Source organism: Mytilus edulis, chromosome 2 (assembly GCF_963676685.1).
Source record: "Mytilus edulis chromosome 2, xbMytEdul2.2, whole genome shotgun sequence".
NCBI lineage: Eukaryota > Metazoa > Mollusca > Bivalvia > Mytilida > Mytilidae > Mytilus > Mytilus edulis.
Window position 1 is genome coordinate 94,737,412 of NC_092345.1, and position 24,529 is coordinate 94,761,940.

Below are 24,529 nucleotides of genomic sequence, written 5' to 3' on the forward strand. Positions count from 1 at the left end.
GTACAAATAGTAGAAAAAGTATAAAAGTTCAGCAACTTTTCCACTAAAAAAATCTTATGATTAAAATTGACTTTTTTTACTCTGAGCTTTTGAGCAAAGAGAGATGAAGAGTGTATACATGTTTGCTCCTTCAGAAAATATTGTTTTATCCAGCTTTTACAAATATTAAATATTAAATATATCGTGTAAAGCCAAGGGTTGACTTATCATTTGTTCTTGTCCTGAATATGCAAATAATCTTTTCCACTGATATAATGTTAGTCCTACAAGTTTTAAACAAATTTAGTAAATGTATGTTTTCAAATTTGTGATTTTCTTAGCTCTTTATCATGTGCACTAAGTTCCATATAAATACAACATATCATACCTGTAAATGTATCTTTTGCCTTGTACACTTGGCCATAAGTACCTTCACCAATGATTGTTATAATCTTGAAAAGATCAACACAACGTTGTCCCCAATCACCTTTGACCTTTTCATCAAGTCTTCTCTGTTGACAAATCCTAAAATCAATAATTTTACATAAACATATTGAAATAGATTCATTCGATTGGCTAAAAACACTGACAACACAAACAAAACTCAACTTAATTATCATGATTTGGCATTGCACAAGGTCATGTTTTCTCTGGCTGTTTATGACGTCTTTACACTAAATCCATTGGATGTTGGATGTGTACAGATTGATACCGGTAGTTTAGTCTTAGTTGCATGATTTTTTATTAGTTGTTAGTGACTTTGAACTAGCTGTCAGATAACTGTGAGTACTCTCAGATCTGTTCATTGTGTCTTTTTGTGTCGGGATGTATAAGTACCGGGCCACGTCCACTTGTATTTTTGTCCATTTCATGAGTTAAGCCTTTTTCAACTGATTTTTATAGTTCGTTCTTATGTTGTACTGTTATACCACTGTCCCAGGTTAGGGGGAGGGTTGGGATACCGCTAACATGTTTAACCCCGCCACATTATTTATGTATGTGCCTGTCCCAAGTCAGGAGCCTGTAATTCAGTGGTTGTCGTTTGTGTATGTGTTACATATTTGTTTTTCGTTCATTTTTTTACATAAATAAGGCCGTTAGTTTTCTCGTTTGAATTGTTTTACATTGAATTGTCTTATCGGGACCTTTTATAGCTGAATATGTAGTATGTGCTTTGCTCATTGTTGAAGGCCATACGGTGGCCTATAGTTGTTAATTTCTGTGTCATTTTGGTCTTTTGTGGATAGTTGTCTCATTGGCAATCATACCACATCTTCTTTTTTATATTAAATTCATATTATTGAAAATTGCACAACTTTTATTTATCAATTGTTAAATTGAGAAATCTTTTGGTATAGACAAGACTGTTCTAGATATTTTTCCTCATTTCCTGGATACTTTTCATCTTTTTCTTCAACAAGTTACACTGACCTTCTGATGATCATCATAATGAAAGCTGTACTCAGGTAAAAAGTCATTTAAAACGAGTTTTTGTTGTTCACGATAGAGAAATTATTGAACCAATGCACGTGCACATTTGTTTATACCTTACTTAGTTCACTGCACATGTTTGTTTACATTTATTGAAAATCCATAACATGATCTACAAAATATATATTCCAATTGGTGATTGGCGATTGAACACTTAGGCTGGTAACGTATGGGGGTTTGGTGTAAAATTTTACTAATCGTGACATATATAAACAATTAATACAGAATCATAGGAATGTGTATGATAAGTGAGATGATAGAGCCAAGTTAACTTTGTATTCTACATACTCTCTTCTAGGCATTCCCATTTGATAATTTTTTCAATGATTTGGTATTAATTTTATTTTTAAAATCAGTTGATACTGTCTTCCTTTCATGAATCTTCCCTTTTTTTGAGCATGGTCTTTCTTTTGATGAGATGCGAGTCAACTTACCTAGGTCTTTTCATTTTTGGTTGTGAAGAGACATCTTTTTTGGGTTCAGGTTCAGGCTCAGGCTCTGGTTCATCATCAGGTTCTGGATCATCCATTATCGGTGGCATTGGAAGCTCAGTTATTCTTTTCTTTGGAGGTTCAACCGGTTTGACAGGCTCACTGTAACAAGTACATGTATATAAATATTTTTATCTTAATACTTAGTAGGAGTCTTATTTTTATTCCGTTAAACCTCTAGTAAATCTTATACTATACAAACAATATTGGTACTGGTAGCTGTAATTCATGATGACATAATATAATCAGACAGACACTATCATGACTGTTTTTTACCTACCAAAGATTTGACATGGGTAATCATAGCTTACTTCATCATGTTATTAAGAATTAAGATTTTAAATTACTATTAGGATTATCAAATATATATAAATTCCACCTAACCATATGCTTAAATAAAACATTAGAATCTATGAACCATAAAAATGAAGTCCCCACCTGCATTAGCTGTATATAGTTACAAGAAACTGACATTATTTGTACATGTTGTACTAACAATTCTAACACTGCAATGAAGAGGCATATTTATATTCAAGAATTACCTGTATGGGCTATCACTTTCATATTCTTCCTCTGGTGATACCTGAGGTAGTGGAAGACGAGGAAGTGTTGGTAATTCAGGCTGGCGGTGATCATATGATTTTCGTGAATCTTTAACTTCTCTTTCACGTATTTGTTGACTCTTTGTCCTTTCATCTCTTCTATCCTTTTCTTCTCTTCGTTCTTTTTCTTTTTGCCTCTCCCTATCTCGATGATCTCTTAATTCTCCTTTATCAGAGTTTCTATCTTGTGATCGATCATCTTTACGTTCAACACTACGAGATGACCGACTTTCTTCTTTTTTCTTGCTATTCTCATTTTCAACTTTAACAACAATTTTATTATCTACCTGTCCTATAACTCTATCCTTTTGACTAGAATTTGATTTATCTATATGTTTAGAGTCTGAAGAACTATCTCTTTCTTTTCTCACAACTTTATCATGTTCTTTTCTATCAGAATGAACATCATGAATTGTACGTTTCTGATCTTTTGATTCTTTCCCTTTTGCTGCCAAGGATGCTGCTTCTTTTGCTTCTCTAGCACGTCTATGTTTACTTAGTTCAGCAGCTAAACTTGTTGCATATTTTACAGTGGAATGACTTATTTTATTTTTATTATGGGAATGACTTCGAGAAGGTGACCTTGATGAGGATCGTCTATATCTATTATAGTATTCACGAGATCTAGATCTGCTCCGTCTTCGTCTTCCAGGACTTGGACTCCGGGAACCTCTTCCATATGGCTTACTGGGTCTGTAATTTTCAAACAAAAGAAATTATAATTTTTCATATCATTTAAATTTATTATCATAAAAAAAATTCTGGCACACAAAACATGCATAAAAAAAGGCTAACAAGAAGAGTTACCTGTTCAATTGTTGTCTCACACTAAAGCCCTGTGGAGATTTGCAAAAGTTGGCATGCATATCTTAAGTTAGAGAATGGAAACAAAAAAATTCAGCAATTTTTCATTTTAAAGGGACATCTATAATAGTGACAGATGTCTACTAACTAAAAGTATAATATCAACAAAATTTTACTTGATGGTAGATCTTCTCTTGACTTGGTTATAAATTTTGCTTACTTAAATTTCAATCTATTTCCTATCTATACATGTAGCTATCTATTATAATTTTTATCTTTAACAGCATATATATGCATAATACAAAATAATAGTAAAACTCATTAAAAGGCAATAGCTTCAATAATGAGTCGTTGGACAATTTTCACCATATGGTATCAAATGTAGATCTTCTCTTGCTCATCATTTTTGCCTGTATTTTAGTTTCTTTATATCTATTTTAATTTTCAAGAGGATGGTAGAGGGTTTTTGGCCTTTTTATTGCACATGTTTTTGTGTTTTAACATTTTATTTCTATGTACATGCTTCGTGTTTCCCCTTGTTTATTTTTTGTGTTTGTTGTTGCCAGTTGGTGCTCTTAATTTCTAGTGTTTCAGTCGCATTTGATTAAAAAAAGTGAACTTAGACTAATTCAAAGTCAGCCTGGATCTTGTTACCTCTGTAAGGTTTGAATAAACAAAACTTCTGATTGGTTCTGTTCCAGTTTTGTGCTGTCAGAATTTTGCTTAAGCCAGGGTTTTTTAATTTGTTGGTTTAGGCCAAAAAAAAAAATAGGTGTGTTTCCTGTTGCATGCATGCCCCAAAAAATTAGGGTCGGTAGGAAGGTATTTTTTTTTTTTTTTTTTTTTTTTTTTTTTTTTTTTTTACTGGCCTGCTTCGGTTGTTTTTTGTGTATTTTTATAATCAGTTTGTTATTCTTTCAGGTTATTTTCATCAGTGGACACTCATAGATTGTTATTGATAACACACTTTGACTGATGGCCATAGCAGAAGCCATGCCGTTGTTGGACTTCAATCTGTATCACACAAATGCCTGCTGTATTAAAATTTTATTTGAAATCAAACGTTTAAAAGATGCCATTCAAAGGCTATACTAAACAAAAACCGTTTCTGTAAAAAAACGAAAAAAATGCGGATTATTTTTTTTTTTTTTTTTCCCGGTTAGGGTCGGCGCCAAAAAATTAGGGTCGGTCGGGCGACCGGAAACACACCTATTTTTTTTTTTGGCCTTACGGATTTTCCCCATGAAAAAGTCAGGTCGGTCGGTCGGAAAAAAAAAAGAAAAAAAATATCTTACAAGACAAAAAAATATATGCATAATAAATATATATTTCACCTCTCTTACAATATGTTTGTTATAAATGTTATTTTGTCATCATTTCTTTGATTTTAGTTCGATGAAATTTTATTGCTCAGCTGTCATAAACATCGCATGACATTCTAATAATGTCCCGTAAAAAAGGGGGGTACACTCAAAGACGAAATTAAATCCTCATTTCACAAACAAAAAAAAACAGATTCGCGTAGCTCGTAATCAATTCCAGAAAACTTGGTGAATTATGATCTTCAAGCAGGAAAACTGATAAAGAAAAAATGTAAAAACCTCGTACAAAAATAAGTTTCAAGTTCAACACAAGTGTCAAAAACGTAATAGACTCGTCCACCGGAAAAACGAGAATATCGGCTTAATCTGTTGTCATGCATTCCCGTTTTTTATCCAAATGGACGATATTTTTTTTATCTATGAAACAAGAAAATTCTAAATGAATATTTAATATTCAGTACTTTAACTTGATGTCTTCCACCTGTCCACATTTGGACAAGTCTATGTCTATCAGATGATGCATCTTACGGACTGATGACAAATACGGGAAACAAACTTATTGTGTAATTGGTTTTAAACACAGGTTTCGTTTTGCAAAATTATTTGCGGAAACAACATTTCAAGGTCAGTTAAAATTGATTTCTCTATTTTTAGAAACGTAAACTGGAAGTTTTTTTTTTTCACTGTACAGAAAGTGTTATCAATTTTGTTAGTCATTAATGCAATCATTCATAAAAAAAGAATATTTTAATAATTTTTCAGGGATTATGCATTTGTTAGGGTCGGCGGGAATAAAAAAAGCATGAAAAGTCAATTTTAATTTTATTCTGGAAATCGTCAAAATCAAGTCGGCGGATCCGTAAACCAACAAATTAAAAAATTCTGGCCCTACACATGTAGTGCATAGTCACCTGGTACTACATGTATGAGCAAACAAAAATAATACCCAAAGATACATAGTATGCAATCAAATATTTGATTGATTATTAATGCTTACTGGTTTATTTTGAATATTCAAAGCAGGTACCATCGCGAGAAATAATGCCATGCATGTGTATAAATTTATATGTGTTATAAAACATTCTGAAACCTGTGTAATCTAATGGAAGTTGATGTATAATACCAATTACCATTCTACAGTGCCTATTCCATTGTATATTAATGGTATGTTACATGTATAATAAAGTCCATCAAATTACTATGAAAATATTTTTTGTTCAAAACAGATGCCACTGGCGGATGTTAAAGAATAGATGACCGCAGGGTCTTCATATGCACTAATAATGACTGCTTGATCTTTTTTCCACAATTATTATTGTCTGTGCAACATTTTAGCAATTATTATTTCACATATCATGTCTGTATTTGGATTGTAATCAAATATTTGACACATAATAGGTTTAAGACACAGAATAACTGTAGTCAAAGAACTTAAACTGGTTATATGATTTGAATTTATATTCAATTGTTTGCTTTTGAGCAATACACTATGCTGTAGTGAATTGACCCCCCCCCCCCCCCCCCCCCCTTAAAAAATATGGTGGTTATCTCAATTCAAATCTCCTATGGAGTTTACAACCATAAGTACCCATTTTAATACATCATAAAAGTCTTAAAATAGAAAATGACGTACATGATCACGGTTAATTAATATTCCTTAAATCAGCATTTAATTCTAACAAGAATGTGTCCTAAGTACATGGATGCCCCATCCGCACTATCATTTTCTATGTTCAGTGGATCGTGAAAACGGGATAAAATTTCTAATTCAGTGATATTGTTAGCTTTTTTCAAAACTACCTCTACCCCTTTTTTATTGAGAAAATAAGCGTCATTTTTATCAAATTGGGAAATTTATAATAAACCATGAAATTGACTGAAACTTCAAGTTGCAGACACCCCCTATCTTAAGTCAAATTCTGCTTTGAAACAAAAGCCCTTATTGTGACTGATGATACATAAATAGACCCACAAATCTACACATATAGTCATTGTAGGCATGAAAAATGTATAAATGTCAAATGAGTGTTTTTCAGTTTGCATTCATGCACAATTACTACTGAGACTGCACTGTTTGAGAAAAAAGTTGTCTATATGGGAATAATTTAAAGCCATTTTTTTTTCCAAATTGGGATTCTTCACCAGTGGAAAAAGCCTTTATTCTCCAGTTATTTAAGGCAAAAAATATCACTGTAATTTGGCATAAAAATTAGAAAGATTATATCAAGCGAACATGTTTACTAAGTTTCAAGTTGATTGGACTTCAACTACATCAAAAACTACCTCGACCAAAAACTTTAACCTGAAGCAGGACGAATGGACGAACTAACGGACGCACAGACCAGAAAACATAATGCCCATAAATGGAACATAAAAATAAATTGACAGCTAATCATCAAGACAATATATTTCTTAATACATAATTTAAAAGCAGTGTAAGGGAGGTAATCAACACAAAAGTACAATGTTGTGTTTAGATCACCTCCCTTACACTGCTTGTTAATTGTCATTAAAAGTCATTGTCCATTAACCAGAAAACCCTTGTTTGCCCCTAATTCACAAACAGTGTGAGCCATAATCCCCCAAAACCAATCCGAACCATCCCTTTGTGGTATGGAAACTTGTGGTATAATTGCATAGAAATCCATACACTGTTCCACAAGTTAATGTCTGGAAACTAGAAAAATGCTTATTTGGGCCTCTTTTTGACCCCTATAGACATTCATAACCCCCAAAATAAATCCAAACCTTTCTTTAAATTTTGTGGTTATTTACATCGTGTTTAAATTTCATAGATTACTATTTGCTTATACTGTTATTGTCTATAAACCAAAAGTCTTCGTGATACCAATATTTTTTAAAATCCATAACAGAAATATACATGTCCATCCGATCAACAAAAAAATTCACCTCAAGATAATAAATGATTTTGATTTGCCAGTTTATAGTATTTTCCATGTTTTCTGGGTAGGTACAATTGTACATATACATGTACCTAGAGGGTGAGGGTTAGGGAAAACAAACTTATTCTTTTATATAGCTTGAAAGATCACCATAATTTTGTCAGGACCCAACCAGCAACAGTTTGCTTTGACTTTGAGCACTTGCATCGTGATCAGTCCTTGGTCAGACAGGAGAAATTGAAGTATAGCAAACTCTGTTGTGTCAATCTGATAAATTAGCCTGTTCCAACTAACATTTATTCAGTGGTTGTTATTGGTTAATACATGTATATCAGTCATATTAGTTATTTTCTAAATTGAATATAGTTTAATATTATGAATTAGCCATTGGCTGTTTTCTCTATGGAATATTGTTTAACATTTTTCTTATTTATCAGCTGACTAGTGTATTGCATTGTTTTTTTTCAAATTCTACATGGTCAGTGGTGGATCCAGAAATTTACATAAGTGGGGGCCCACTGACTGACCTAAGAGGGGGCCCACTTCAATCACGCTTCAATGATTCCCTATATAAACAACCAAATTTTTTCCCAAAAAGGGAGGCCGGGCCCCCTCTAAATCCGCCTCTGATGGTGAAGGCTGTGACTTGTTTACATAGATCATTAGACATTAGATGTCATTTAAACTCTGTTTGGTAGTTGTCTCATTGGCAATTTATATATCATATTACCTTTTTCAAAGTTTTCGATAAACATGCATGTACATTTTGTACTACATGTAAATATCTTAAACTGCTAAACATTTATAAATATATTGTTCACCAGACTTTTCAAAATATTCCTTCCTTACCGTGATTTCTTTCTCCCATATGGACTTGGTGATCTTGATCTGTATCTTTTCCTCTCAGGACTATATCCTCTAAAAGACTGACTATATGCTTTAGGGGGTTCAGCATACGCTTTAGGTTTAAGAACTTCTGTATAAGCTTTTGGTGGTCCATATCCTTTCGGATAAGGTTCTGGAGAATGATGTCTTTTTTTCAGTTTTCGAGAGCTGCTATTGTTATATGAGTGTGGTGGTGAATTATTTTCAACAATGATTGGAGAGTCACTGCGTCCTTTATGGTATGATCTATTCGGAATTCCCGGAGATATTTCTTGTTTGGTTTCTCTCACAACAGTCCGACTAGGTTCAATAGGTGAAGCAGGTGCTTGAATGTCTGAATCTGAACTAATGTCATCATATGCAACAATGGATTTATTCACATTTTTAACTTCAGGGTTACTTTCTTGTTTGTCTTTGGATTTCTTGTGAGATTTAGGTTTCTTAGATTTCCTTTTCTTATCTCTTTTCTGACTTTGCCCACGCGCAACATGTTCGTCGTGCACTAGATGCCTATAAGCTCTTGCATCGTATTCATCAAAGTAGTGATCATCTGGGTGTTTTTTAGGCATAATAGATTATATCAAATATCAATCACAAACCATATCATGAACTTTCGGTTATCTCCCCTTGCCACGAATATTCCTCGCAAGATGTCGGTAAACGCCCAATTTTTCTGCGAAATATTAGTCTCTCGTGTTAACAACTTACTAGTCTATATACGTGATAAAGATCCACATCAATGTGTTACTCCAGAAATAAATAGCTAGTCAATGAATTTCACTTTAGCAAATGATCAAATGTCCAAATTGACGTTCTTCCGGTTTATGACATTGTTCTTCACTATTCATATAATCGACTCTATAACTATGATTTTTCGATAACAGCAGTAAAAAAATTGGTTATAAGAATTAGATGACAACCAAGACCGCTTAGATGTGTCTTATTTTGATAGATGGCCTTTACATTTTTAGATTGAACATGATTCAAGCCAAACTAGTTGGATCATGTCATTATTATATTTGGAAATTTGCGACAGTGCATTCTGGGTACGGGAACACAAGAAATGATGACGTATTTCTCATACGTTTCCTGAATAAGATTAATTTATAGGTGAGAAAACTAGGATGTTCTAAAAAAAACTCTGTATACTAAGATATTATCCTGTCAAATATTAACTGAAATATTTCACCAATAATTCGGGCATTATTGTATGACTATTTATTTCTTATTTTTTGCGTAAATGAATAAAAATATTGCATTTTGCAACGATTTTATCATATGTTCATAATAAATAATTATTTTTGATCTGGTATCTCAAAAAAATTCGGGAATTGGGTGTTTTTAAGCCCGGGATGTAAATGTACGTTGATAGTGGGTCTTCCAATGGATAGAAACGTGCCTGTGGATCAGGACTCCTCTGCCCCCCCCCCCTTTTCATAATGATATGAATGAGGGTGGATAGGACTTTTATCAGGACTCCGGGATCGGGTGTTTTTAAGCTCGGGATTTAGGGATCCAGGAATTCTTTTTTCGGATTTCGGGACCTCAGGATTTCTTATTTTTAAGCCTGGGATTTTGGGATTTCGTGTTTTTAATATTAATACTAGGATAGTCGTAACTGGTTATGGGAACTGTCATGACAAAAACGGAAAAAAATATTTCAAATCACATTAACAGTAATTTTTGGTGATTGACAATAAAATATGCACTGATTTAGACTTAATACGTTAAAATTTTCCAATTTGTCGCTAACAGTAGCTAAAAATAAGCGTTTTATGACATGTATAACTGACAGTCACAGGAAAACCTACCCTCTGACAAAATAAAGTGTGGAATGCTGATTAATACAAGTTCCAATTTTTGTTTTTTTTGTTTCAATTAATGAGCTGCTATATTTGTTAAATCAAAACAAACAGAAAAGAAAAAAAATGACGATTCAACATTGTCTTTGCGTAAAAAATGATAAAATCGTGCACCAAAGACTTAGTTTATGATATATACATGCATTGGTTCAAGAATTGGATAAAACATTATTTTTCACCAGCTGTCACTCATTTCATATGACCTCAAAAGTATTTTTAAATTGGAGTTATCTTCCTTTGTCCATAATTGTAGTTGAATCAACTGTATGTATGTACTGGTAAATGCCTCCGATATCTGAAGAACCCCTGAAAGCTGCGAGGGTACAGTGGCATCCATGTACACTCCCTAACGGGATTAATGGAGATGTGTCACTAACGTATGTTTATACGACAATTATTTTTACAAGGACAATCAATCCCCACCCAACACAAAGGGAGTGCTAGGACACCGGGCAGTCTGTTATTATGGTGGAGGAAGCCGAAGTACTCGGAGAGAACCACCGGACCACTCGGTGGAAACAGACAAACCAGAGAGATATCAGAAGATTGATCTCCAGGTCAATGTAAGGGACAACTTTGACCAACCGAGGCCCCCAAAGTACCCATTCTAGAAACTCCGGTCTGGGTACCAGAGATGTGTGTGAGAGGGTGAAAATTACCCTTCTGATGTACTGATATTTTTAGCACCCCGAGTGAGAATCGAACTCGGGACCTTCAGCACTAGCCATCGGTCTTACCCACTAGACCACGAACTCACATGTTCAACTACAACCAATGGTTTATACAATGCAATGTTCACTGAAAAAATTAAAACAATCTTTTCCCTTCGATGCTTAAGAGCACTTTGATTAATGTTCTTCAGTTTTTCTGCTTTATAATTTATATGATAAGCCAGTGGGGGCATCATCTGTGTCCCATGGACACATTCCCCATTTTTTTTATAAAGAAGTTCAACCACCAATATCAAAAACCATATATACAGTACATGTACATGTGAATGGAATTAACAAATTCACATTAAGGTGGGGTCATAATTAGGAATTAACAAATTTGACACAGGTTACACCACAAAATTTACAAAAAGTACAGACAAACCTGTGAATATGAAAAAGTTTTAAGCATGGCAAAAAGGAACTAGATAATTAGATTTCAAAAGCATTTTATGTTTCAGAAAATTAAAACTTTACCTGAATATTCAGAATTATACATGCAAATGACTTGTATTTCTTTCCATTTAAGAAATTTTCCAAAATGAATAAAACACATGAGTTTCAATGGATACTGTCCACTCATTTATACAGTTTAAATCACCTATTGCTGTATAGAATATATTGTCCATGTCAATAACTACAGTTCACTGCAATTATTCCAGAGAGGACAATCTCAAACATTTATCCAAACTTAGTTTATTAAGGCCCTTAGGCCTTCTATTGGAAAAAAAAAAGAATCTCAAAATACAGAAAAGTTTTGAATTTTCTGATTTCTACATAAAATGCATTTAACTTGCATTGACATTTAGTTGTCCAATTTCTGCTATGAAATTTAACTTTTTCAGGTGTGCAGGTTAATCTGTGCTTGGTTTAATTTTGTGGTCATGACTGGGAATTGGTTTACTGGTATGACATAATGTTTTGAAAAATTGTCATCTGGTATATTTTTATTCTTTTTTATTCTATTCAGATAATGAAAGTAAAAGATCTGATTAGAGACCTTCTCAATGTGGGTGAGAAAGGAGCCAATGTTGCCAGAATTATAAGATCAGAACACACATTATTAGAACTTCTTGTTCAAGAGAAGATTGGAGAACAGAAAAATGAACGATTTGTACAGGACTTTAAAACCTTGGCTGATGTGTTGGTCCAGCAGATTGTTTTTCATGACTTAAGTCAAAAGGTAAAATGCAGTAAGAAATTAGAAGTATATTCTGTGTGTAAGTTCAAAATGGAATTTCAAACTAAAACAGAATGTGAATTGATTGTATTCATCAATTGTTCTTTGGTGTAACAGTTTTTCAGAAGATACAATGTAGAAGAACTAGATGATCTTTTTCTGACATGTATGACCTTTTACAAATGATTTCATTTTCATTGTTTAATTACTTATCAAAAACTAAAAAAAATACTATGTCATCATGTGTTTTTTTCGGTGATTATAAGTGATGCCAAAGCATTTTAGAAAAGATGTATTACTAGGTAGACACATCTGTCAGACAAGTCTCTCCTGACTATGACCTTCTTTTCATGGTTCAGTATTAATGTTTAGTGTCTATCAGGAAATTAGTTTCTCAGATACTGTAAAAAAAGTTTAAAGGTTTATTAAAAGAGTTTAAGGTGTCTGTCTGCCCTTGACCTTATTTTCATAGTTATTTGGTCAACAAAAAGTTTTCACAATTGGAATCTGTTTCCTAGATACTACAAACACATCCGATAGGTTAACTGTATTTATGTATTGGATGATCTTCTACAATACACTATTATATGCAAAATTGCAATCTGTCCCTAAAGATTTTACCTGACTTTTTAAACAGACAGTCTACATGTAAGTAACTACAATTTTTTTATTTGTACCACTATATGACTTATTGTAGTCTACATTTAGCATGTCTAGCAGATATATAAACAGTTTTTGCAAATTGATTATTTAAATAAATTGATGAAAAGGGTACACCAAGGATTTGTATAGTATACAAATTCTCGGTTACATATACCGGTAGTTGTGACAACAAATAGTAAAATCAGATGTTAATATCTATGACAAAAGACTACTGTCCACACCTAATGGAAAGCTTTAAATTTAAGCCTTAAACTTAAAAGCCAGTTGATAATTGCAAATATATATTAAATTAAAACTGCAAAATGTCTGTCATAAAACACATCATTTGATAGTAGGGAAAAGTTAAAATTAAAAGGTATTCCATCTTCAATTCTCAATTTATCTTTAAAACTGTAAGAAATGGACTTTTAGTGAAAATAAATAAAAGTATGACTGAAATGAATTGATTTGTATGTTTCAAGACATGAATGATGTTAGATGATATTTGAGAAAACCAAGTATTGGTGTTCATTATTATTGGCTTTTCCATTGATAAGAGCCCTTATAACACTATAAAACATTATATTACTGGGTACAGACTGAAATTGCTTCAAAAACTAAATGTTGACATGTTTTCTGTCATATCATGCTTATTAGCTTAACCTGGCATTGCATTTAGTTTGGTATTACTGGTTTTAGGAATTTTTATTTAATATATACTTGATTTTTGTCACATTTTGTTAGAATCAAGTTTTGGTGTTTTTGACATTGGCATTTCCATTGATAAGAGTTCTTAGTACATGTAGTATAACACTTAATATGCTTCTTCAGTTTTATTGACATGTTTCTTCCATATCATGCTTATTAGCTAACCAGCTGGCATTTATTTTCCCAATTAACATGATTAATGTGTGAGCAAACCTCAACTCCTGTTTTCTTCTAGAAAACAAATATAATAAAATGCAATTACTCTCTTTTGATAACCACATATTTACCAAAACAAGAGACAGTAATTGATTTATTCCATATTCTGAGAGAAAAGTATGTAATGGCTATTATTTACCAAAACCGATTGCACATATCAAACGCTTTTTAACCAAAATTCTGCAGGTAAAAGCACTCAACGTTTTGCACAGTGAATATACTTATTTATTCAAAATCCCATTCATATAGAAAACCAGACTAAAATTTTATCATTATGGAATAAAGCCTTGTATTTGCCCATCTGATATACTGAAATAATATATACATAAGGCCACACCAATTTGATCCCTTGTTCGACGGACCCGCCCGCACCTATTATTTTCAAAACAGAATTTTTTTTGTTTTTTTTGTATTCCCGCTTCCCGCATCTGGAATTGTAATCATGTCCATTTCCCGCACCTTGTTTTTTTTGTAAATATTATAAAAAGATATCAACATTTGTTAAATCACTGTCTAACCTGTATATAACGATTTTAAACATAAAAGCACCTCACCACGCTGTGTAAATATCTGTGAGAATATTTGTTTCAGCATGAAACCTGGAGTGCTCCAAAAAAAAGTTATAACAGCGGGTATTTCCGTGAAGAACAAAAAATTGGTTTCTTTCCCCCTTACTTATATTCCCTATCAAAAAATGTTCGTTGTTAGAATAAAGTACAAAGAACTTCTGAAGGATTTGCCTTCAACTGCAATTATATTGTATGCTGGCGAAACAAACCTATCCATACCCCCTGCATGTTTATGCACCTGTTCTGATTGATTCAGGAGCATGTTGTTCAGCAGTTATCGTTTGTTGATGTTGTTCATTGGTATTTTCCCGTTTGGATATATAAATTAGATCGTTGGTTTTCCTGTTCGAATTATGTACGCTGATAATTTTGGGGTCTTTTATAGCTTGCTGTTTGGTCTGTATCAAAGCCCTGTGTAAAAGGCCGTACTTTGACCTGTGTTTGTTATTATCAGGTTGAGAACAACCCTCCCTCAGACAAGGGGTCATTTTACTGATGTAGAAAAGAAAATTGAAGTACCAAGGATTTGTATAGTTCTTCTATACAAAACCTTTGAACACTTAGAATTTTGTACTCAAAAAGAGGAGAGTTACATCATATTTTAAACAAATTTTTCTAAAAGAGGGGTCCACTTATTTTGAATAATATTAAACTGTTAAAGTAAATGTGTTAACATGGTTAAAGTCCAGAAATATTACTAAATTCTTGGAGTTGGACATGTTTTGACCATTTAATACCAGATAGATATATAGTTCTATGAGAAAATATGAGCCCTTTTGTACAAACAAATATATTATAACTTATATTGATCCCTCATAAAACATGTAAAAGGGATATTTATAACATTAAGGGGTTGCCCCCAAACTGATTATGACTTAGAAGGAGAATTGTCTCATTGTCAGTCACACATACATAGACCAGATTTAATTATTTCTTGGTGAACAGGGAAAAAATACTTCAGAAATTAAAGAAATGTCTAAGTACAAGTGATAAATCAAGTTTTAATATTGTCAAAACCTATTATTTTATGTTTACAAAAAAAATTATAATCACTCGCCTTTACTTGTCAAGCTTCGCCTCAAAAATTTGCAAATTAAATATTTTTTTATTAAAATTTTCAAATCGCTAGCTCTCCCCAAATTTTGGAGTCCAAACATCCGTAGAACAAGAAATTAAATTGGTGTGGCCTAATATACCGTTAAATTAAAGTGAACTAAGTCAATATTTTTTTTGAAAGTCAGCATATTCTCAAAATTAAATCATCCCACATGTATATAAGATCTCGGATTTAATTTATACAAAGTATATGTAATATTTGATTTTTAGCAGCATTATCATTGAGGAACATGATATTTATCAGCTTTAAGATAAAAGTATTAAGAATTTTATTTACTGCTTGTTTTGTTCCCCTTTTTTTCTCACCATGTTGATAGGCTGGGTACTTGTCTCATTATTTTGAGTGTTAAATAATTAGACCTAATAGATTTGATAACATTTACTCAGGGCATGCACAAATTTTCTAATCATTTTTAAAGGGGACAGGGTGGATGCAGATGTGAAAACTCAATATATTAATTGTATTTGTAGTTTCCAGGAATTAAAGACAGTATCTATGGAGAAGAGAGTAACAAATTTACTAATGCACTAGGGGAATCTATCAATGTAGAAATACTGTCTTCCCCAGCAGAAACAGCTGATCTTCTTTGTGAGTTGTGAATGTTGTCGCCAATGGTAAATCCTACAAGAGATTTTGTGATTTTATGAAAGTATTCTTTATGAAATAGCTTCTGTTCACCAGTCTGACATCATTATATTTTCACATAAAAAATTGAGATTTGTTATGATTGCCATTCAGAATTCAAATCACTAAGATAAATTTATTATTGATCAACACATTTTCTTCAACAATGAGAAAAACCTGCACTTTATATTCATCTTTAAAAGTGTCTGTGAGCTCGTATCCACCTTCCTACGGGAGCAGTGTAAGAACAAAGCTCTAAAAATCAGTCGCGGATGGCTGAACTCAATAAATAGGTTCAAAGCACAAAATTATCATTTATATATTGATTATGAATGTCAAGATTTCAGAAATTAAAAATCAATCTTCAAATATTTTTAAAATTTTGTAGGTAAAGTGTTGAATGGGAATGAACAGGCAGCCAACTTGTTGGCCAAAGTTGTGCATGAAGATATATCATATAATCCAGAGGAAAAAATAGATAAAATGGAAGACTTGGAAATAAAGGAGGAATACATAGGAATATGGATTGACCCCATAGGTAAGATTTTATGTGTTGAATTACTTGAATAGAAATGAAGAAATATCTACAGAATAACTTTAAAAAAAATCAAATGACGTTACAACAAGATAAATAAATTGCCCCAACCGTTCAGGGTTTGACCTCTGCGGTTGTATAAAGCTGCATCCTGTGGAGCACCTGGTTATCAGTTCATATCAGTTTGATGATTATGTTCAGGCCCTGCCAACTAGATAATGGTCCAGCGACTGAATTAATAAACCATGTTGGTGTCCATCATATTATCTTTCTAAACTTATGCTGACAGACGAGACATGTCTCTGTGTCAACAGTTTATTTTTCATTACAGACTGTAAAAGATGATTATTTTTGTGACATGACCAGGTTGTAAGCCTTAATAAATTGTTAAGAATCTTCGTTATAAACTTATCTACAAGATAAGAAAACAGCATATATCCAGGTTGTGTGAGAAAGAACATGATGTATAGCTGTTTTTTACAACATGTAGTAAGAGAGGTGAATTTATCATAATATAGGATTGCATGATATCATATATTGTATGGTGTGAACAATTTTAACTTAATACTTTAGATTCGACAGCCCAGTACATTGGAGGGGAAGTTGGGATCCCAAATAACCAAGGATTTGTAAGCCATGGTTTACAGTGTGCCTGTGTTTTGATTGGAGTATACAGTAAACTGACAGGTCTGCCTATAGGAGGGATAATTAACCAACCATTTGCCTCGCAGGACCCTCAGACAGGAAGGTAAGGTTATAAAGTAGGCTTTTCAGAGAAAAACTAAACCATGATTACAAAAATATTCAACAATTGACTATTCAACATATTAATTAATGAATGCAAGTACATAGCACACAAGTGAATTATCACTGTTGTTCAGTCACAAGGGTTTTTTTTTTTGTTTTTTATTTATGGTTTTATGGTTTTCTAATTCTGTAAAATTGACTTTTAATGTAAGTAAAGTATAAAATTCAAGTAATGCTTACTTTACCATTCTTTTTCTGTCTTTGTTTTGAACTCTGACTTATTTTGAACCAATGAGTTGACAACTCCAATTGTTGTATGACGTCAAGAGGAGTGAAAATACGGGTGAAATTATTTGTTTTTATTTAACTGGGAAGTCTCAGTATTTCGCTTCAACCAATGTTATATTAAATAGATATAAGAAGATGTGGTATGAGTGCCAATGAGTGCCAATGAGACAAATCTCCATCCAAGTCACAATTTGTAATAGTAAACCATTATAGGTCAAAGTACTGTCTTCAACACAGAGCATTGGCTCACATCAAACAGCAATTTATAAAGGGCCTTGAAAAATGACCAGTGTAAAACAATTCAATTGAAACAAGAAAACCAACTTTATAATCTATATAAAATACATTTAATAACTTGAGAATAAATATGTACTATCTTTAGGAAAAATTAATTGAACTGATGTTAAAAATTTCTGTGAGTATGTTTGGCATTTATTTGCATAAATACAAGTATATTAAAGGGGCTCGCTACGAGATATATAAAAAATCAAAAGTGTTAAGATTTTTTTTTTGTTCAATCATTAATGAAAGTGAAATAGTGAAATAATAATTTGCTTTTATCAGCTATAATGGTTCAATTATGTCAAATTGAGCTAATAAACATTGGTAATGAATTATTCACTTGCAAGTGAATAATGCGACCTCATTAAATCCGTATTCATGTGAACTACAATTTAACTCCGTAGAAAGAGATAGAATAACACATGCATTGTCTGTGTACGGATATTAAATGAAAAGAATGTCAATATTGAAAGTGAAACTAAGTAAATAATTTGATAAACTGATTCGATCCACACACTATCATTCTTTTAATGTAAAAACAACGATAAACACAAATTTTTAATCTACAATACAAAATTTAACAGACCTATAAAAATCCAATTGCACGAGTTGCTTAATCTATTTATATCTATGTTTATGTTAACATTGCTTATATATATATGGTCATAGAAGGTCAACTTGATAGTTAATTAAATGGCGTCTTGGCAAAAATTCACTAGAAACAAAGCTACATCTTATTGAGACCATGTCCTGTAAATTGTTTATTTTATACTTTTGATAGTTTGGAAAAATGTTTTACATTGTTATAAATAAAATATGAGAATTTTAGTCAAATGGGTGAACATGCATTTGGCAGCTAGTGCCCCTTTAATTATATTGAACATGTAGATTTGCACCCTGTATATTTCAGGAAATTTTGGTTTTCTGATGTTATCTTTTGAACCATGTGTTAAACATTCACCTATCTGCCCTAAGAATAGCCCTTGAAAATTATAAAACTGTAAATTTTGGTTCAGTATGTCAAATTCAAGTTTGCTATATTTATTTCCCATTACTTAACATAGATTATCAGTAGACTTTATAGGCTTTATCCCCAATGCCAAAATATATAGTACATTATGTAACCTAAAAAATTAACTATTTCTTTTATGCAAATTCATTAAGATAACAACTCAGGGCTTCTCTAAATTTTATTCAGCTGTTTGCTTTGTTATGTTTTAGGTGGTTGAGCTCCTGTCAGTGGGGTTTGAACCTAGAAGGATGTAGAATGTCTTCTGTAACAGATACACCAGAAAATATAACCAATTCACACCAAATTCTACTCACCAGTGCTAGTGACACAGTAGAGACAAAAGATAAATTCAGTCAAGTTTATACCATTCATCATGCAGCTGGAGCAGGATACAAGCTCCTCTGTGTTATTCAGGGTCTTGCAGATGCTTATGTTTTGTCCAAAAATAGTACATTTAAATGGGATATGTGTGCACCTCATGCAATTCTATTGTCACTTGGTGGAGGTGTGATAAGTTATAAAAGTTTATGTGAACTTGCACAGAATAACTTGTCAAGTAACAAAAAGTTTGGTGATTGTCAGATTACTTATAGTAGGGAAGACAACTCTGAAAGTCTTGATCCAAAAAATTGGTGCAATATTGATGGCGTTGTGGCCTATAGGTCAATTGAAGCTTTACAAAGACTTATTAGTGCAGTTAAAACCTGCTAGTCTATTTTTTATTGTCTAAATATCTTTATCCTGCCCTTTTAAAGATTTTGTAGAGCGAAACTTTAAAACCAAAAATTTTATATTTTTAATATGTTTTGTAGATATATAGTCAATTAAGTCAGCATTACAAAAAAAAATGTATCTTGTAGTTGAAAGAATATTCTGATTAGGTTTTTGGCCCAGAAATGTTGGAAGGGCAGAATTTGGCCTTTGAAAAGAATATCTAGTCACCTTTATATGAGTTAAAGAGGACAACATCTCCCTGTATTTGGCATTACATCTATCAGCCACATTCTGACCAAATATCACTGTGTATGATTGCATCCTTAACAGAGTAAAGGCATCCCTCATGAAGGAGTGATACCCCTCATAAGGAAAATTTTGAACCAATCTCTTTACCTCAGATTTCACTGAAAGCCAAATATATATAAATTGTGTTTCTGCTGCTATAGCACAGAATTGTTTAATGATATTTTTTTCTCAAAATTTTAGACTTCATCATTGTTTCAGCATATAATTTGATTTGCAATTGCATCTGACCATGTGTTATAAAAAGATTTGAGTTGAACTTAATGATTAAGTGGCTTAAATAAAGTTTTAAAGCTTCTTTATTTAAATAAATTTTCAACTGTGTTCATTTCTCATAATTAAAGGAAGATTAAATCATCTTACTTTGATAAGATATATTAAGGATACATTTAGTGCAATATGAAATCCTCCCATTAATTAAAAAATAGGAGATATTTGATGCATGTTATTTGACATTTAAATGGCTTCACTTGATTAATTTTGTGTCAGATCTATTGTATTGTTACTTCTGGTTGCCACCATGTTTTTTAAACAGTTCAAAACATATCATGTACGTTAGCAGTTTATGTTGAGTTATTCTCCTTCTTTAAAATCTAGTCTTGAAAAGTATTGTATTGATTTAAATAGTTATTTTTCAGCAATTCCTTAATCATATAATTTCATCTTGTATGTATTTAATTGAATTATGCACTTGGTTAACAATTAAAACGTCATGCTTACTGAAACCCAATGTACAGTAGTTGTTTCCGAACTTAATATGCTTATTGACACCTCGGCAAACCGTTGCGGGGATATAAAAATACTGGGTGTCCATCCATCCATTCATTGTCTGTCCATTGTTAGCGCTGTAACGTTCACAATTCTTGCTAGATTTTTATGAAACTTATATCATAGATTAATATTACTTAAACGTTTTCTAAAATCAATGCTGATCAATTGATTTTAAAGAATTATGCCCCTTGGAAACATTAATTAAATGAAAAATTGTATTGTTAGCCCTCTGGTGTGCTCAGTTCTTGTCAGATTTATATGAAAAATCATATCCTAGGTTTGTATCAGCAATGTCTTTTATGAGTTTAAAAATCAGGGCTGATCAATTATTTTTGAGAGTTTACCCCTTGGAAATATTGATTATATGGAAAACTGGATTGTCAGCACTCTCATGTGTTCAGTTATTGCCAAAATTTTATGAAACTAATAACATAGGTTTATATTAGCAATGTTTTTGAGAATTTCAAAAATAAGTAAGGGTCAAATTTGTTTAATGGTTATGCCCATTGGAACTGTTATTTATAATAGAAATCACATTACATTTGCTATGGACTCTTTTATACACCTCAGATATTAATAAAAAGCTTTAAATAATGAAACAAAAAAAAGCGCCTTTATACTTTAGATAGATAAAATATGTGAAACAGGAGGGACATCTGAACTCTTCTTTTATTATCTTATAACAGATTGGTCAAATCCTCTACAGAATAACTTAACAATTTTTTAAAAGGGTATGGTCAATGAACATAACTAGTACCTAGAATCAAAAGGGAAGAAAACTGAACAATTTGTGTAATCATGTTATTTTATATATATATATATATATATATATATGTATTCCAAAAACTTGTGCATTAATTTTGATTTGTAAAAGTAACTATTTATAAATATGAATTCAATAGATAATTTCCCTGGTTATCCAGTGACTAATCCACAGGGATACTTGGTCAACTGCTGTAGTTCAAGTAAGTTGTCATTACAGCAAAGAAAAGTGCAATAAAGGTATATTTAGTAGAGAAAAAAGAAAACAAGGAAAATAGTCACTGATATTTTTTTATTTTTTTTGCAGTGAAAATAAAACAAAAATGTCTTTAATAATAACGTTTTCTGGCCATTTGTTTTTTTTAATATTACCTTGAAAATGTAAATAACAACACATACTGTGGTTTAAAGTCATCAATTTTACTATTTATCATGTTTATAGGAGTTATTATCCTAAAATGAAAAAAATGACAGGCTTGTGTTGTTATTAACTGGATAAGATTTCATAATTGACTGGTGGCAATTGGTGTCATACAAATGTAGTAAATAACATGATCAGTTCAACCAATGTTTTTCACATTTTTAGAAAAAACTTTAAATTGTATTTTGCTAGGCAAATTAAACATTTGATATGGAGTTGTCTTCCTTTGTTCATGATTGTACATTTATAGTTGAACCTATTTTTATAAATACACCATGCATTACTTATGTAATTTTTAATTAAACAATGTTTTCTTGATAAGAATGGTAACTCAAATACATGTCATTTTGTAACCTATATATCAAAGTATAACATAACATAAAAAAATGAGTTGGACTGAATAGGATCTCTATAATGATCACTTCAATGGAATATTTTGTTTAAACTGTGAAGGGTAGTGATACACATTGGGTGATTTAGATATCAATCATGTTATGCAATCTTTTATACCCAAGTATATTGATTAATAACAAATATTGTCCGTTCATTTACATGAATACGCTTTGAAGATTTTTTTTCAAATTTAGATATGTTTTTTTCCTGTGACTAAATGAAGGTCAAGTTCAATTTTCACAATTTTAGCTTTTCTCGTTGTTCAGTTTTAGCCCTTACCCAAGAATTAAATCTTTGATGAATTAAATCCATTTCTGTACAAAGGGAAATGACTAATTTTTTTAAAAGATTATTAAAAGACTTTGTATTAATGATTAATGATATTTGTTTTTCTTATTTTTATGTTAACGATAATTGTAATGCTGGCACTGAGGTAAAACATCAATTTCTTGACCTTTGTTTTACTTGAAAGCACATTAAAAGATATATTTGAAAATGATTATTTTAGTCAAGAAAAAAGTGAAACTTAATATACAGTATGACAAGAAGGCTTACAAAAACAGCTTAATTTGTGTTACAAAAAATATTTAAGATTTATATAGTTTATATAGGATGTTATTTATTAAAGATCAAATTTTACTTATGTTCATTTTTCCTTGATACTTTAATATTATATATTGTATATCTGTTTACTTCTGTTAAAATGTTTCTAATAAATATAACGTAAAAATTGTTTTCATCCTCAATCCAAAAAAACAGTTTATCTGTATGATCATCTGTCCCTCAGTTTATGCAGATTCTGATGTTTCAGCTTAGCATTTTTTCAATGAAACAACTAACCAAAGTACAGATGTATTTATACAGCCTTTGAGAATGAGCTAAACCCATTCCATGTAAAATTTGCTACAAAAGATCTTGACATGACAGTCAATAATTACCTAAGATGTTTTTGGCTATTCTGTTTTTGCCTCTTGGTTAGCATGCTCTGCAATGAAGCATTATACCATCAGATGATATGTTGGATAAGTATTTGATCACCATTGAAAAGTTTGAAATTCTTTCAAATAAATGTCTTGCTGTTTAAGACATATGATCCAGGGTTCTTATTCTTTTTTGGAACACTAATTTCCAAAATTTAAATTCAAGGAGGGTGCATATACCAGGGGTTGAAGTCATAAAACTTTGCTCAGTGCTTGGATCACAAAAATCGTGCTCCAAATATGAAATCCAGCATTTTGATTGGTTGATTTTTCAAGTACAAGTACAAAATACCGACTCGAAAGTTTTATGACCCCAAGGCCAGAAGACAGGTAAGAAAGTCAAAAGTGACTTGATTTGGATATTAAAGTTTGAAAAAGTTACAAAAAAATCCCCTTTATTCAGCACTCCTAATTATTAGTATTGAAAGCCCCCATACCTCTGCTAATTTTTGAAGGTTGTATGGTGACTTTTAGTTGTTTACATCCAGCTCATTTTGGAATGATAGATAGTTTTTGTCTCGCCTTGACAGGGTAAAAAAGTGAGACATATGTATTCTGTTTCTACCGGCGACGACATCAACAATGTATTAGTTTGTGATTAGGTCTAGTTTATAGTGAACCACAAGTGGTAGATCAACGATATTTGGTATGCAGTTGTATAAACATTAACACATCTCATTTCCTTGGAGATTATTTGGCCCTGTCCTCTCAGTCATCGTCTATTGACTTTGAAACTTTTGTTTAGTTAGCATATAGTAGTATAAATTTGTGATTAGGTCAATTTAGGGGAACCACTAGTGGTAGGTCAATAATATATGGTATGCATACCTTACAAGGTCTTCATGCCTGTCACACAGTTTTCACTTGACCTCGACCTCATTTCATGGATCAGTGAACAATGATTAGTTTTCATGGTCAAGTCCATATCTCAGATACTGTTTAAGCAATAGGTCTAGTATATTTGGTGTATGGAAGGATTGTATGGTGTACATGTCCAACTGGCAGGTGTCATCTGACCTTGACCTCATTTTCATGGTTCAGTGGTTATTTAAGGTTTTTATACATGTACCAACGCAAAAATTTAAAACTTTTTGGTTGTTTATTGGTATCATCGTCGTCACCTTCGTCCGAAGACATATAGTTTCCGGATGATAACTTAGTAAATAGAAATCAATAAAATTTTAACACAATTTTTATAGCCAGAAAGAAAGGT

General features: G+C 31.9%; 2 protein-coding genes across 2 annotated transcripts in view; one reads left to right on the top strand and one right to left on the bottom strand.

Annotated features, from left to right (window-relative positions):
* The window catches only part of LOC139513519 (cyclin-dependent kinase 12-like), a 24,983-nt gene extending 15,448 nt beyond the window's left edge, over positions 1-9,535 (bottom strand). The window contains exons 1-4 of the mRNA XM_071302115.1: positions 8,442-9,535; positions 2,504-3,256; positions 1,905-2,063; positions 368-504 (exon numbers count right to left, since the gene is read on the bottom strand). Of these exons, the coding sequence (XP_071158216.1) occupies positions 368-504; positions 1,905-2,063; positions 2,504-3,256; positions 8,442-9,046 (1,654 nt within the window). The 5' untranslated portion in view covers positions 9,047-9,535. The remainder of the gene's footprint in view (positions 1-367; positions 505-1,904; positions 2,064-2,503; positions 3,257-8,441) is intronic.
* LOC139513520 (inositol polyphosphate 1-phosphatase-like) lies at positions 9,450-23,066 on the top strand. The gene is made up of 6 exons (XM_071302116.1): positions 9,450-9,587; positions 12,020-12,232; positions 15,952-16,069; positions 16,494-16,643; positions 17,214-17,388; positions 19,179-23,066. Exons 2-6 carry the CDS (start codon positions 12,023-12,025, stop codon positions 19,678-19,680), a joined length of 1,155 nt encoding a protein of 384 aa, XP_071158217.1. The 5' UTR covers positions 9,450-9,587; positions 12,020-12,022; the 3' UTR covers positions 19,681-23,066.
* The last annotated feature ends 1,463 nt before the right edge of the window (positions 23,067-24,529 follow it).